The sequence below is a fragment of the Acipenser ruthenus genome, chromosome 26, assembly GCF_902713425.1.
Source record: "Acipenser ruthenus chromosome 26, fAciRut3.2 maternal haplotype, whole genome shotgun sequence".
Taxonomy (NCBI): domain Eukaryota; kingdom Metazoa; phylum Chordata; class Actinopteri; order Acipenseriformes; family Acipenseridae; genus Acipenser; species Acipenser ruthenus.
In genome coordinates, this window is record NC_081214.1 from 3,878,364 (window position 1) to 3,895,755 (window position 17,392).

The 17,392-nt window shown below is 40.2% G+C and overlaps 1 protein-coding gene across 3 annotated transcripts in view; it reads right to left on the reverse strand.

Annotated features, from left to right (window-relative positions):
- LOC117430751 (LIM domain kinase 1-like) overlaps window positions 1–16,920 on the reverse strand; it is a 41,316-nt gene extending 24,396 nt beyond the window's left edge. Inside the window, exons 1-2 of one of the 3 annotated variants that reach the window (XM_059000955.1) lie at window positions 16,616–16,920; window positions 12,326–12,422 (exon numbers count right to left, since the gene is read on the reverse strand). In XM_059000955.1, coding sequence (XP_058856938.1) covers window positions 12,326–12,422; window positions 16,616–16,673 — 155 coding nt within the window. In that variant the 5' untranslated portion in view covers window positions 16,674–16,920. Of the gene's footprint in view, window positions 1–4,407; window positions 4,600–12,325; window positions 12,426–16,615 lie in introns of those variants that run through there. The other 2 variants (XM_059000954.1, XM_059000956.1) reach the window with 2 other exon arrangements.
- Window positions 16,921–17,392: the final 472 nt, after the last annotated feature.

Sequence of the window (17,392 nt, forward strand, 5' to 3'; positions counted from 1 at the left end):
GAGCATCTGCAACAAATGCTGCTTCAGCAGATTTAAACCTTGAAAATGCCCTGCTGTGTGCACTGTGCAGTTTTCGAAACGGGCAGCTTTGAGCAAAACTGTTACGAGATGCATGCAGGAAGACAAAAATGTGTGCAATTGTGATTAAACTTTCTAAGCACCTTTATCAGACATTATTGAGTGTTTGTCGTTATGTCACACTTTTTCACAAGAGAACCGCTTACTCAACTTTGATTGGTCTGGACATCCTTTAGCACAATCTATTGAACGTATTAGAAGGGGGTGGAGGGCACCTGCCCATCTGTATGCCAACCTTACACTTTTACAGGAGCATAAACAGGATGGTAATGCTGCTCTAGGCTTTCATGTTATTGATGGCCCTGATTGTGAAATTTTGTGGCAGGGAGGCTCCTGAATAAAGCACACTTTCCAATACAAACCAAACACGATTGTGGTTTTCCACACCTATTGAAATGTAGGCTCTGTCCCTCACAATGCATATAAACACAGATATAGGAAATAAGAAATGCTGGGGTAATGCAGTGCCCTGAACATCAGCTACTTGAGAGATGAGACCTGCAAACTGAATCAGATTTACAAAGCACTTGTCTTTTTAGGTTTGTTGCACAGTTTGTATTTCATGGTACACAGAGAAAGAAGGGCTCTAAATTGCTATTGGAAGGCGGCGTTGTTGTTACTGTAGGATTTGAAATATATGTTCATGTTTAAGTGTATGATGGGTTGAAATAGCACAACACACACCAGGAATCTGGGGGAGGAGGGGTGTGTGTCTAAACAGACCCTAAAAAGCACAATTGCAGCATGCAGAAATGTTCCAGCACTCCCACATAGGCCAGGAACAGATGGGAAGTTAGCAGGGAGAGAATGCAAGCCAACAAAAGCCACTGCAGCCTATTCCATCCCCCCCCACCCCCCAAAATGAAAATGTTTGAGTGTTTGGTGACGCAGCACAATACAATGATGCTTGAATTAATGTTAAGGATTTGCGGGGTTTGGACTGGATTTCATTTGTGTTGAACAACAGCATTCATGAATTGAATTCTCTCCCCCAACAGGTAGGGACACTTCTTCCATGACAGCTACGAGCTGTATTACATATAAATTCGATTTCTCTAAACAGTTTGGGAAGCAAAACAAAGTTTTTTGTTAACTGGTGACTTTTTAATCGAACGCGGATCATATTTTCCATTTGCTTTTAAAAGGACCTTTTGTACACATGGACATGATTAAAAGCTTTGCAAGTCTGTATTTAGCACAGTGGAAAGGAAATAAAAGCAGTACATAAGCACGACACCCCTGAAGTGAAGTGGAGATGAAAGAGCTCGGGACTGAAAGCATTCGCATTCCTGTGCCTTCCTAGTCAGGCAATCCCATCACACTGGCAAGGGAGGGGGATGCTAATCCATTAAAAAAAAAAAAAAAAGAACTGTGCAGATTAACAGACCGGTCCCCATGGTTCTGGGCTGTGGTATAACAACATTATGGAAAAACTCACTTCAGGCCAAACCCCAATTCTTCAGTGGTCCACCCACAGCTTGTTTATTTTTCAGAAGGAGGCTACATATACAGGAGGGTCACAACCCCGGCTGTACAGATCATTCACGAATGCTATGTTAATTGCATCATCTCATGCACGCTAGTCAGGCTGCAATGCAACTGAAACGATGCAGGCAGAATTTTAAATCATTTTCAATCCCTCCCATGTGCTGCACATTAAGCTTCTAAAGCTTAAAGCTGCAGTGTCCAAGAATTAGGCTCAATTTCAAACCAAACTTCTATATAATTCATTGATGTCTGTTTGCTGTACATTGTTCTATGGATTAGTCACAATGCCTTAAACCAAATAAATGCAGTTCATTCGTTGATAGCTCTGCTGTATACTAATACAACTGCTCGACTGTCCTGCCTGTAGCACAAACATTTATGCTGAATTTTGGAAAGTGCTACAAAATATATAAAGGTTTTTTTACAGTAGTTCTCCTCGTCAATATTAAATTAATTACAAACCATTAAGAGGAGAACATTAGCGTCAGCATAACTGGAATATCATGAAATTCACATGTCTCTATGACAGCAGGGCTAAACGGTCCATTTACCAAAGACTGCAGTGTCTATTTGCAGAATCCTCCTTTAAAACCTGCCCAAAAGGCTAGAAGACAATCACTGAAACAGCTTAATAAAAAGCAGACTACTGGTAATTTCCTGTTTGAGTAAGGCAACATTAGTTTACAAGCCTCGAGTTATTTTTAATCCACAGAGATATAGCCACGGACAGCATGCTTATAGTCAGACCACAATCACCAGTGCATCTGTCATTCTCTCCCCTCCCCTCAGCAACTGATGTTTTAGAGAGCTCTGTACATCGGAAAATGAGCAAACTCAACAACATTTTTAACATCTTATGAGAAAACACTTTTTTTTTTCGAAAGCACAAATAATGTGAGTAATTGAAGTTCTGTTTTCTTCATGGAATGTGCTGTTGGTGGACAGGCAGCAGCATTGCTCCTGCAGCGTGGCTGCGCAAAACTAAAGCCCTAAATCAGAATTACAAACCCCGCCGTTCCTAATGCATCCACTGGTCCTGCTAGAACAGCATTGTGAGCGCATTTCTGCCACACTTCATTCAGCCCTAAGAGAGCTTGCTCTAGCTGTCTGGATTCCCTCCCAGATCTGCCTCTGCTTAATCACCTGAAAGCAAGGCCACTTAACCCAGCCTTTAATCAAACAGCCCTTGGAAAGACAGGCTGCTTAGCTATTCACAGAAAGCAGCCCTGGCTTTTGCCTTCATTTTCATGTTTTGTATATATTTTCAGACACCCTCCACCAGTATCTCTTCATCTAAAGCTTTTTTTTTCAGTCTGAATTGAACAAAATAAGCAGAGCTGAGGTATAATCGCATCAGTTAGCCCAGCGAATGGAAAGATTTTTTTGAATCCTTCTTTATTTAACATTGCTTCCGCTTATGGTTTTTTTTTTTGGTATAACCTGGTTTACCCAAACAATGTGCTATATTTTTCTTTCCTCCGGGCGTAGTTATTTTTATTGCTCAGTCTGATCACACTATGAAAACAACACTATACTTGTTGTTATAACTATAAAGAATGGTGTCTTTTACTGACACGCATTTAATTGCTTTATTGTAAACCACTTGCATTACAAAATATAGCAGACATAACATGCTCACTGCCTGACATGGTGCTAGCTTTATTGATTCAGTTCCTGCCAGGGTCACACTACAAGTCAATCTTTATCCCCTAATTAATCATTTTGCTTGGCCACATCTGTGCACCAGCTTCGTTTCTTATACTGATTAATTTGTTATGCAAATAGCATTCCTGACATTTCTCCATGCTGCATTAGATAAAAGCTGATGTTCCCGTGTTCCAATCACAGAAGGCAAGGCCAACAGACTTTGATGAAGGGCTGATAATAGGTGCTTGGTTGGTAGGTGCTTCTGTATCTGAGCATGTATAATATACAAATGTTTCATGAGGAAAAAGTGTTCAAATTGGTGGCTTGGGCCATTCTGAAGACCAGACCCCACTTCAACATTAATGTAGTCTGGGGAAAACGAATGTGGTCATGGTTGCGTTACACCCTAGTCACAGTGTTATGGGAGGTGGTTGTACTGTACCGCTTCCACAAATAACAATGTAACACACGCACATACGGAACACAACTTTAAACTGCAAATCGCTGTGGCTGCTAAACATTGTCTCAGCTTCAGTCTCTTCTCCTTCCTGAACAGACTACTGTTTCTCTTAATAGCAAAGAGACGCTAACTTTCAAACTTGGCAACCCCAGTATCGTCCTCTATCAACGAATGCTTTGCTGCATCTTAAAAAGCAGCATTTCAAAGCATACTGCATAAAAGTCAAAACACAACTTAAGTGTAATAACAGTCTAAGGTATTGTTAAAACCAAAATAACACTTTCAAGCTGACTGTGAAAAAAAATAAACCAACAACTTGCAACACAGTAGCCTATTTACAGATAATACTTTGCAGCGTGATTCCTCTCAATTAAATCAAAGGAAAACACATTTAGTTTTTTTTCTTTACTTTTGCATTTCGTTTTTGTTACAGTACTGTATGTTTAATTTTTTTTCCAGAACTGAAATATATTGCTTCAATTTTCTGCTTTACAGTAACTAGAAGCTCTCCAAAGAGACATTTACATACCGTACCGCATAATGTGTGATCCAGGTGTAAAGTTTGAATAAGCAAACAAGGAGTTATAAACACATGCAATAAGCAATTGTTGACTGAGCCTCAGCCAAGGCTAAAGTTGAATCATAAATATTACTATGCAGCCCCCCCCATCCCCCCCCTTTTCCTTCCTCGGTTGTTTTTGTTGTTTAGAACAAATACTACTTGCTTAACTTACGATTTCCCCTTTGTCTGATTTCTGTACCGCTGATCCCTTCTTGACATGTTTCTTTGTACAGCAGCATGCCACTTCAGGAAATGGATTTGTCTGCCAGTTCCGAAAACAGCAGAGACTTTTCTAAAACATCGCACAGTAAATGAAACTCGCAGGCTGTGTGCTGTATCTCCTCAGGTTTAACTTGTGACACACTATTGGGAAACTTTTTTTCGACACTATTTCCTGCGTTAGCCGCACAGCTTCCTTGGCTGGAAGAAATGGCTGTTTCAATTATTCCCCCCACCCCCACACCCTGGGGCTCAATCCTACTCCCATTTGAAAAAAAAAACATCATTTTAGGAAGCAAACAGGGAGGAAATTATTGCGTGCTGCTATTGTTGGAGTGTAGAAGATACTAACAACATACATGTGAAACCAACTACTTCAAATTGTAATACTTCACATTAAAAGGGTACATAAGGACATTCTGACCACTTTTTTAAACTTTTAAATTGCATTCCCTGCCTCAAGATGGCTTCACATGTACCCGCATGGACCTCAGAACTACATTTCCCATCATCCTCCTGCTCACATATGTAACCAAGATGAATTTACCAGTGAGCAGGAGGCTGATGGGAAATGTAGTTCTGAGAGGTCCATGCATGTACATGTGAAGCCATTTTGAGGCAGGGCATTTTAAAAAAGTCGTCAAATTAAAAAAACACACACACACACACACACACACACACACACCTTACGTAAACAGTTGTAGTAACACAATAAAATAAAGTCCTTATGTATCCTTTAATAGCAAAGCTGGTGTGAACCTCATTTTTATATTATATTATATATGTAATTTTATATTATTGGACAGTTATTTACATTAAATAACATAACCTCATTAACCCTTTGCTGCACTGTGTCCAATATATTTGAGATTGAGAAAACAGGCATTAAAACAGGTATGGGAACACACCCAGGACAGTAAAGAGTTCATTTCCAACAGCACTTTATTGGTCACTAAAATAAAGTGAAAATTAAAAACAAAATCCCAGATTGCAAGTTATTAAAAAAGTAACAAAATAGCAATTATCAAAAAATGCATTTAGGTAAAACTATTTGTCTTTAGGTACAACGGCCACAAATGCAACATAAAAGCACCTTCTGTCTACAATCCCAGGCAGCGAGAGCTCTGTGAGGAAACCCCCACTGTTGGTGACATTTGGATTATAGTACTGTATTTGTACCTGTATTTCAGAGGCAGCTTCTCCATTGTAATCCGTCTGTTTCCTTAAAATCCCGGTGTAAAGGTCTCTCCGAAGGCTATACAATTACTGAACTTCTTGATTGCAGAGGTTTTCAAAGAGCACTTGCAAGCCCCAGAACCTCAATGAGTACATTGCAGGAAGTGCATCCCTTTGAAAGGCTAGCCCTTTGAAATAAAGGAACCGATCCTGTTGCTACTAGTTTTGCTTTTTAATTTGAGGTTAGCGAAGGGTTATAATTGTCAGACAGACACTCTTTCTTTTTATCCTAGCTGGCTAGCTTTTGCTGAATTTGGGGACCACTGCTCAAAAGTGAGGCTCTATGACAAACAGGACTGGAGGCATGGCAGTGTATAGGAATATGTATTTTACAGATTCAGATGTTCTCATTAGAATACAGCACATGAATTTGTCCAAGTAGAGAAGTCATTTAAAACTACAGCAGAAACAACATCACTGCACATGTTAGACTATGCAGTGGTAGATGCCACTTCTGGATAACAGACTGCCTGAACCATCACATGCTGCGGAATGCAGTGATGCACTGTCTCCGTTTCCTGTTGCTCACACCTCATCACAGGGACACACGGCTCACTGAGTGGAAACACACATGTGGAAATTACTGAGACACAGTGTGGTGCCATGGTACTGCAATGGATTGCCATTCTAACCATGTGATTCAAAGGCTGCCTGTGGAACTTACTTCTACCTTCTAATCGCTGTGTCTCCCACAACTCACATGGTTATGCTTTACTGCTTGAAAAATATAAAATACATACCCTTTCCTTTTTATAAAACATAAAATTACAGCAAGACAAAGTTTTCATTGAATGTGTGTGTGTTTTTTTCCCAAAGTTACTGTATTAGGGTATTTGGTTTCGGTGCTTTGAACAACTGCTGAGAAGCCCATGCTGAATTCCCCCAAGTTCAGCCAAAGCCTGGAGCCATGAAGGGGCAAAGCTTAAAATAGAAACCTCTCAGCCTGCTTCCTTCCCACAGATCTGGTTGAAAATTCCCACACTTTGCAAACTCAGCTTGCATTTAATGCAACAAAGACACAGAAGACACTTTTAAAAGAACTGAAAGTGTAAGTTTAGGGAACAGTTAAAAACTCATTCAACTGTAGATCCCCCCCCCAACAGATCATTAGTTAAATAGGTCCGTTAGTTCCACATTATGTTGATCTTATTCGATGCAGTACATCTCTGCACGGAGAAAATATTGACTTTAAAAGAAAAATACATTTAGGTTAAATGAGACTATTAAGACTGCATTGAGTTAGCTGTCATTTTGGGGGAAAGGGTGTGATTAATGACAGAGGGTGTTTTCCCCATAGACAACACAGCGTCTGTCACCATCCTCCTACCTAAATCACTCCTAATACTCAAAGCAGCAAGGAATTATTGCACAAAGTGCAGTGGATAAGCTGTCTTAACCAAGTTTCAGATGCTGTAATTCAAGAATGTTAACAACCCTTTTATGCTGTATAAGTCACCAATATGCTGACAGCAAGAGGAAAGCTTGATACTGTACCTAACGGCATCAACAACTCTTTGATATTATACCACTGCACGGTCAGTGGCTCCCATTGAATTGCTCTCTAGACGCTGGTTTGAACCCCACTCAAATCAGTAGAGCAGTCTGCAACCACTATCCAGGGCTCCTGTAGAAAATAGAGATCAAGTCTCAAGAGCCATGGATAGCAGTAAAAGAATACTGTATTCGTGCAGACGATATAACAAGTCTGATTAAACACCAATATAAACATTTCTATTTCAGGGGGCCACTTGCCCACTTTAACAGGGACAGTTCATCACTATAGATGAGGCATGTTAGACAGGTGGTTTAATTCAGGTTTGACTAAATTACAGCTGCAGCACCGACAAGGACACAGTAAACTTCAAAGGAATCTCATTTCCAATGCACTCCGCCTCAACTGTCATGATTTCCATTACATGAGAGTAGATGTTAAAACGTCATGCTGATTTGAACTCGGCTCTCGCCAAGATAAGCACCAACTAAGACGTAGCTTTACAGTAAACTAATGTGATCCGTGGTCTCCATCCATTAAAAAAAAAATTCATCAAAAAAAAAAAAAAGAGAGATCGCAGTGTCATCATTATGTCTAATGACATACTGTACCATCATTTGCTTTCCTTCAAAATAACAGGCTGCCACATTAAGCTCTAAGCTCAAAGACAGACTGGCACCAGAGCACGGCTGCATGATCCCCCAGTACCACGGACTGCTCTGTATCAGCAGCATGGTGAAGACCCAATATATACAGGGGTCTATTCAACTGATAGAAACAGCAGTGGAGGATCTAAATGCCACCACTGTTCAGATTAATAAAATAAGGTTATGAACAGGGTTGGGGTCAATTTTTTTTGTAGTTGCAATTCAAGTTTTTTAAAATCAATTACCAATTCCGATAAAAGGAAATGGGAATTGGAAATTGATTTTAAAAAGGAATTAAAATTGAAAAACACAGAATTGACCCCTTTTTCCTGAATTTCCAATGTGATTGCAGCAAGGGTTTAGTTTCCTGGCTTGACCGCCAAGTCCTGATCCCTTGTAAATCTCCAATTTCAGTTTCCCTCTTGTGTATACTATGGACAGTGTACTGAGCACTCCAAGTCAAAGCATTTTTTCATTCCTTGAGCAAGCCGGTCACTTTGAAAGTACAATACATTCCTGGCAGCCATATGCAAATCTACAGGTACAGCACTATACTAAGAAAAGGCAACCACAGGTAGACATGAAGTTCTGCTTTTTACAGGTAACAGAGGCAAAAGGAACAATAGCCAGGTGAAATAAAGCACGTCTATCTGACTTGCTGGGAATTGAAATCCGTTTCCCTCTGTGCGTTGGTGACCACTGGAATAACGTCTCTCAATCTGGAGATTTGAGACTATCAGGAGGCTGAACTGTTGGAGAACATGGCAAAGTCAAAAGCAATTGTTCATCAGACAAGCTATGTACCGGGCATTAGGCAGCGATTCAGGGTTATACAGATCTTCCATGAAGACAGCCGCTTCAGCTTTAAAAAGGCACAACATGCTCCATTAAGCAAGGCAAAACAACTCAGGACACCAGTGTCAATGGTGTTTGCAGAGACTCTATGGAACCTCATTACATACAGTAACAGGTGGGCCACAAAGTAACTGCTTGCTCTTTTTATGTCTGGAGCCATCCACTCGAATGTTCAAGCTCTTAAAAGCTGACATGCTACAGAACTGCAGTACGTTGAGCCTTAACGTCATATGAAGCCTACTGAAATGACTGCATGTACTGAAATGACTGCATGTACTGAAATGACTACATGTACTGAAATGACTGCATGTACTGAAATGACTGCATGTACTGAAATGACTGCATGTACTGAAATGACTGCATGTACTGAAATGACTACATGTACTGAAATGACTGCATGCACTGAAATGACTGCATGCATACAGCATTTACGTGCACATGGAACAGACTTAATAAATATGAAATAGTAACAACTGGACTATAAATCACTAACAACTCTGGTTTCCATGTCATTTGTCATTGAGTGCATGGAATAGTTTACCAGGTGATGTTGTAACAGAGTTGGGCTTATGTTATGAAACAATTAGATACTGCCTTGAGGCCAACAGTGTGCTAGCAAGGCAAAGGTCTCCAAAGGCCAAACAGTCTGTTCTCGTTCCCAACATTTCAGTCATTTCTTCTGAAAGTCCACCTCCAGCCATTCACTTCTAATTGCAGGAGGGATTTCATTTCTCTGTACAGAGCTCTTGTCGTATTGGGGATGGCAATATACTTTCACAGACAGGTGTGTGTGGATAACAGTCACTGAATGAAGGGATTCATTTGTTTCACCTCCAAATCTGCTGCAGCCTGTCACAGACGATCTCCAGCCAGTTCCAAAGATAGCTCGCACATTTGACTGTAAAATGAGGCATGCCGTTTCAAAGCTGACCGACAGAGAGAAAGTTCTGATCTTCCGGCACCCTGCAAATGTGTAACCATGGGCGACTGTGTGGATTAAATGCAGTGAGATTTAGGAAAACATACACTGCTGGTTGAATGCAGTACAGCTATTAACCTTGCAGCTACAGTCACGACAAAAGAACATGTGCTAGGATGGGATGGAAAGATACATTTAGGGCCAGAAACACAGTGGGGTCTAGTGGAATGATCTGAACACAGATGTCAGGGATTCATGGTACCAACACCTGGTGCTGTACAGTTCATTAAAATACACCTCCTGGACTTGTTGGTGCAGCATTTTTTTTTTTTTCAGTTTTCTGCAACACAATGATGAATTGTCTATTTCATTTATGAATGAATGGACTGTCAAAAATACAAAGCTGTTTGCCCTTAGCCATGTTAACATCTGCTACAGCAGATCATTCCTGCTTTTTCAATTGCCTAAGAAAGAAGAGCATTGATTGCTTTAATAAAGGCTGAGGAAGCAAGCTGGAATTGATTCAGTGAAACCAGAGCAAATGAACAAGGGCCAGATGATTTCCATTGCCAGGATCAAGATTGTAATAACCCAGACCACATTTGACAGATACTGAACAAACACAGCATTAAATGAATACACCACCCAAAATGGAAAGGGTTTCTGTTGTCACATGGCTTTAGCAACACCTCTTCCACCACCTATACAATGCCCAGTTATCCTAATATCCAACAATAACTACAGTCATACAAAGCTGAATTCAACAACTCAATTCCAATTTTCCATTCCAGTGACACAAACCCATGCTATAAAACGTTTCACAAATGGAACAAGCAAAAAAGCAGAAACGGCAAATTACTGTACTGTATGCTAATCTGATCAATCTGAATTTAACACTGCTTCCTTGTTCACAAAATGAAACAATCAATCAGAACCAATATATCCCATCACCTTTCTTACCGCCCCACTGTGACAATTGTGTACAACAAGCGTCATTTTAGGAATAAGCTGCAGTAGCCCACACACAAGGTCCAACTGAGTGCTTGGCAGAGTATCAGACTGCCTCAAACTGTCGCTCAATTTCAGGCAATTTCATTGCAGAAATGATTCAGACAGAGTAGACAGAAATGTCAGTGTAGGGGAATGCCACCAAGTAATTCCATTAGGCTGCCTTTGCTACGGGTATGCAGAGGAGCATCACTATTAGAGGGACTGTGTTTTTACTGCACACATGAATGGGGTTAATAAAACAATTCCTCTATCAGCTGCTTGTGTAGGCAAGAGATTTAATTAGATTCAAGGGCTGGCTGGCTGTGACTCGCTATACATGCCAAAAAAAGCACAGATTTGACCATCATTCATTGCAACCAGTTTCCAACACTCACAGTATGTTATCGAAACAAACGCCCATGCAAAGTTTATTGATATTTTTAGAGACTTAATTGTTGTGGTTGTTCAGCAGCTTTCATTTGAAGCTAATTTAACTGACAAAGAGTGATTTCAATTGAAGTAATGTGTTGCCACTGTGAGAAGCTGGTTTTAACAGAATACTGCTCATTGCAGTTTTGATCAGCGATGTGTTGGAATGGATTAAATGGACTGGAATTGGAATTAGGAATTGATTGAAACAAGGAATTGGAATTGAAAAACAGGAATTGAGCGTCTGGCACACAGAGATACAAAGGAACAGTAATCGCATATACGAGGGCTTATTGTACAGCACCTTTGCTTATTTACATAGATTACGTGTGCAGGACTAGAACTCACTATGATTGACACCTTTCGGAATGAAAAGAAGTCGTACAAACTAAATAATTGTACAAGGCTGAGACATTGAAAAAGCAAGCACAAATGACCTTGTATGGTACTTTTAAACATCAATGAAAAATGCTATACACCTATTTTAAAATTACTTTCACAAATTTAAATTAAATCAAGACAAGACAAAAAGATAACACAAAGTATATTACATAGTCAGTCACGGGTTTAATAGAATCCATAATTAGCTCCAACCAGAGGACAGAACTCAAGCAAAGAAAGATAGGCCACACCTACCAAGGTGTTTCACAACTGGATCGGCAATAAATCATGACATAGCTTAAAATACTGAATTAAACCAGGCTAGCTGCATTAAATAAGCTACATATATTTTGCATTAGATACATTTGGTGTATTCAGTGTTATTATGCAGGAAGTTACAGTGCTTTCCTCTTTCTGGAAACGATTATAAACGATTAGGTAACTACAGATTTCCGTGTGCATGGCGTGACTTTAACCAATCCAGAATACTATTATATGCCCCCGGGTTTATACTTCCATTAACACTCGGTTCAAGTTCTAGGAAGTGCTTGAATTCAAGAGCAGGTTTAGGAGTTATATAGAACTGGACACTTCTTAGCATCCCATTATAACTGTTTAGTACTCAGCAATGCTTAACATGATAGGATTAGTGATGGAATGGTTAAACACACACCCTAAACTAAAAGACTACAAAGGCTGATTTCCACTTTAATGCAAAGACGTTAAAAGAGAAGCCCATCTTCTATGGTAATGGAAATCAAAACGTCTACTTGACCTTGCAAGAAACCTCTTTGCAGCTCCATGAAAAAGCGCCTTTTCTGACAACCTTCAAGGGACAGAAGCTGATAAACTGGCCCTTGAAGCACTTTCATTTCCTCAACATGCCCAGTGCAGCACTGGAAGAAAGTTCCCATGCTCCTACCTGAAGCAGACAGTGTGCCAGTCTGTGTTGAGTGCCTGGAGGTACTGGTCGTCATAAATGCTGTGCCTGCACCCCGCACACACGGGTAAACGTACTCCTGCTGAGGAAAGAAAGAAAGAAAGAAAGAAAGAAAGAAAGGAAGGGAGGGAGGGCTATTAAAATTGCATGTATATTTATTTACCCATTGAGACCAGGGCCTCATTTACAAGGGGGTCAAAACAATAAATAAGACAATTGCAATGTATGAAAACAAATGACAATGTACAAACAACTGAATAAAAATGTGTGTTTCAAATGTAATCCGCCGCATACAGAGATCGAAGAACAGAATAAATAAGTCATATCTATTCGTTTGTGTGGACAGAAGGAGAAGCATTGGCAGGAGGTAATCTAGGAATTCTCAAATACGATCTTTAAAAGCAGAGAAAGAAAGGCTATCAAATTCCATCTTGATACTACGATGGAAAGAGTACGACGTCTTCGGGGAGTTGACATAAAGAGGTAACAGGTATTCAACCTCTATTAAATATGAATTCAGATACTGTATCGTTTCCAGATACATTTAAGGGATATAATCAATTCATGAGAAATTACACGCCTCCTTAAACAAGCAGATACAGTCTCTCAAGTGTGGTCACATGTACCGCCCCATGGAAAAGCAGTCTGCCGGTACTGCACAGACACTAACTGACTGCCGATTATCCTTTGGGTAAGGAGCTACTCACCCAGAGAGGCTGCAGTGCCACAAACAGAACTTCTAAATTGTATATGGAGTCATATCTGAATTGGAAATAAGACTCCCACTGCATAGCCATTGATCCATTCCTGGTTTTACTATGAGTTCAACAGAACACACCAGAGCTTTTTACCTATGCACTGTGGCTAATCAAGCTCATAGTAAACCCTAGAGTGGGTGAAAGTGCTTTGCAATAGGAGTCATATTTCCATCCCTGCCATATTAATAAGTGGGTCAAAAAAACCACCCCTTGAGAGATAAACACCTGCAGGATCAATACAAAAAGATGAAATGTATACGTTTCCAGTCTCCTTTTGTAAAGCAATTCAGTATGAGATATCCAGTGTGCACTGGACTGTAGTGCAGAGAACAGAGCATATTGAACTGTAACAGTCGTAAAGTGTCAGACAGCAGTATACTAAACCTTGGTATCCCTCCCATCCTCAACTCTCCAGCCCTGTGTCCTGCATTTCAATCAGCACGAATCACAAAGCCTATTAAAACGATTTAACAGCGAGCCAACGCATCACCTAAACAGATGATCTGTTTCAGCCCGCCTACTGTCACAATGCCTTCAGTTCGGGCTTGCCATGTAGCAGCCATTCGCTGTGAAGTACATTTTGATGGCATCGCGCTCAACGACATCCCAGTAAAACGGAGATACTTTCACCCTGATCTCTGCTTCTACGTCTCAGCGCATTCAATCCAGGCAATGCTTTGTCACAGGCTGGCTGACATGAGAGTAGAACGAAGTAAAACCAGTTGTAACAGCTATTTAGATGTGTACAAATGCTCCACCTATCACATACATGCACAGTTCATACAGTGCGCCAGGGACCCATTTTGAAAACGAAAGAGAATCAAGTACAAATTCTCCAAAGGTTCTACAAAACAATCATTCCTATTGCCCTAGGTCTTGCTTAAAATTCTTCTTCCAGTACGTGTTGCTAATGAAACACTGCTTGCTTTGCTGCTTAACGCACACAAAACATGACATGCGAGTAAATAGCATTCAGCCTACATATCACAATAGGTATACCAAGCAGAGGCTTGTTTCAGGGGGGCTGTGCACCACAGAACTGATAGCTAAGTCGAGACACAAGCTTTATATCACTGTGGTTTACAAGCATAAAGAGCAACAGGAAACAGAATCAATTCAATAGACCCTGACGCATTCAATGGAAATGTGGATTTGTCTCCTTTTGCGTGCAAAACGATGTGCCCGCAGGGAAAGTTAAATAAGATGGCAGCTTTAAAGCTGTAGAACTGATTGGCTTTCTTGAGCTTCAGATTTACATCAGATGTTGTGAGTTTTCAGAAGTGCAGGAGAAAACAAGATTTCCGCACGGTTTAGCATTTCAAAAAGCAAATCAACAGGTCCATTGATGTTATTTAAATATTTCGACTTCTAACAGGGCTTTTTTTTCTCTACTCTTTACTTGCAGTAACGCCACGCAGCTTTGCAATCAAATCTACACCGTCTTCCATCGGTTGCACTAAAGAAACAACAGTGAAAGGTTTTGTATACTGTACTGTACCTTCCTTTGGATCTCATCAAGCAGCAGATTCAACAAGAGTTAGGTTGTTTGAATAACAAAGGGAATGCATTTGTATTACAAAGTGCTGTTGATTCAATTAACCAGTAGTTCTATAAAGGTGTTTCACTGTATATTACCCAGTAATAAGGTGCTGTGTCCCCACAGCACTCTCAGTTTTGTACTGATATTTTTGTTCTGGGTTACTGCTTGCTCTACTACAGCAGAATGCACCCCCAGCTGACTGTCCAGGTTTGTTTGTAGTCCATAAAGGTCGTTTCAGCTGACGGTACACAAACTTCCTCCGTCTTTCAAGTCTTCTGCTTACTACCTGCAGCTGGAGGAGGTTATAAGCATAAGAATATTTCCAACATTCATAATTGTGTGAGATTCCTCAGAAAAGAGCCCACACCTTCACAAGGCAGATCGGAATCCAGGAATAGATACTTGTGGGCAATGCAGGCCGTATTGGTCTATGTTTCAGCATGGTTTTTACTTTTGCATTTTCCCATCTTTGTTCTTATATACAAATAAAATAAACTGCATGGATGGAAATAAGACTCTCATTGCATAGCAGTTTGCTCCATTCCTGGTTTTGCTATGAGTTTAATAAGACACACCTGAGCTTGTTATAACCAGCACTTATAACATGTTTGTTTGCATAATGTTAAGATTATACTGGGAGGGTGTACTACATACAACACTGCTGGAGATCTCGAGAAACTGTTAATGCATCAGTCTAGGATATGATGCTGATTATTATTATTGAAGAAATGGATCAAACACCAAGCAATAGAGGGGGCTTTAAAACTAACAATATGTTTTGTTGTAAATGTAGAACAGCATTATCTACTGCTGCTTATTTAAAAAAACAAACAAAAAAAACGTATGAAGCTTGTATATGCAACAACATAAACAAAAGATTATACATTTTAAATATGGAGATGGTATCACGTCTGTGTTCTAAGTGTACCTAGTATGTGATTAAGACTGAAAGTGAATCGATTGTTTAAAACCCCACTGAAATAATTGGTCTGAGATGAGGACACACCATCCATCTTATAGAATCTAACTAACTTATTTCAGGAATAGCTGCTTCCTGCACCAGCACCTTGTTCAGACTGAACACGAGTCCAGAGCTCCCTAATGCATTGGTAATGAGGCTTAACAATGTCCGTGCCCACAGCGGAAACAGTGCGAGACACTCGATAGCGAATTCTCAAGCACCAGTCTGTCAGCACCCTGAAGCGGACCGAATACCTTACTGTAAAATAATAATGACCGGATGTTAAGCGCCCTCCATCATCCGCAAAAGAGCACAGGTCCAGCGTGCATGACAAGCTGTACCAGTCAAACTCGCCAATGTACGACACCGTGTACCCCGCAGTCCACAGCCAGTAATAATGTGTTACTTCAGTTATCTATAAAATGTAAGGAAACACGCAGCCAAACTCGTACTGTGCGCAATCACTACTTAAGAAAACCACCTTGAAGAATGATTGGTATGTCGAATGATTTTCAAGTACAGCAAGTTGTTTTTAGTATTTTTGAGAGGAGGGTATACCCGTTTTTCAGGGGTCGCATGGCTTTATATATTATATATTAATGTAATGTACACACCTCTATTGAAACACCAGTATATGCAACTTTTATTATTCATATATTATCCCAGTATCACTATCACAGGTGCGGTACCATGGCGTGGGGAAAAAACAGTATAAGCAGTCTGACGCATGTGTAGGCTGAACCCCAAAAATACAATAAATCAATTGCATATACAATACACGCAATGCAAGGAATTATTCTCATCGGTTTATTAAATAGCAATTAAGACGCATTTGATAAGTCGAGGGGTACCGGTGTGCCCGCTTTCAGAACAGCAGCGAACCTCGCATTGCAACCATCTATCCCGCACGCGCCACACGATTGACATTGATCTCGCCGCACTCAGATCTGCAAGAAGAAACCACGAGACGGCACGCTGATTTTGATAACAGTATCTTCCGATAAAAAACTCACCTTCTTCCTCTCCCATACGCTCGTCCTTCCAGGTGCAGCACAGCAGCATCAACCTCATTCACCGTCCAGACCCGGAGCTCAGAAAGAGCCTGAGACAGACAAAGTGATCTGACAAAACACCGACTGCGGTTTACAACGAAGAGCCAGCTTCCTCAGCGCGGAAGAACTGGAATCAGTCAGCAGTCAGATTCCCGTGGCATCCCATGAAAGGAGGCTGGTCCAAATCAAATAACATTAGCAAGCGCACAGCCAAGCAGAGAGGGAGCTGGCCAACTGAACATTATCCCTGGGATTTCAATCATGCATAGCGTACGACTGGTATAGTGTGCTGGGCGTGTCACATCATTTGAAATAATAATAATATGCTGTGCAACGTGCAGTTATTTTAATAAAACAAGTGGAAATGCATTTCAGTTATTAAACAAAAGACAATTTAATCTATTATTATTATTATTATTATTATTATTATTATTATTATTATTATTATTATTATTATTATTATTATTAGTGTAGTAGTATTTATATATAATATCTATCTATCTATATTAAATGCATGTATTGACCTTAGCCATTATGTTGCCAGGTTGTGACTGATCAAGTGATTATCATGACATTGAATCCATTTCAGAGACCTTAAGTACAGTACTAAGTCACCCTGTCAGTACTTAGTGTATAAACTGTGATATAATATCAACCCAAGCAAGACCAGTACCCTTTATGCTGCAGTGTAATTAATTTTCTTCTGTTTGTATTTCTCGGATTTGTTTTGCTTCGGAA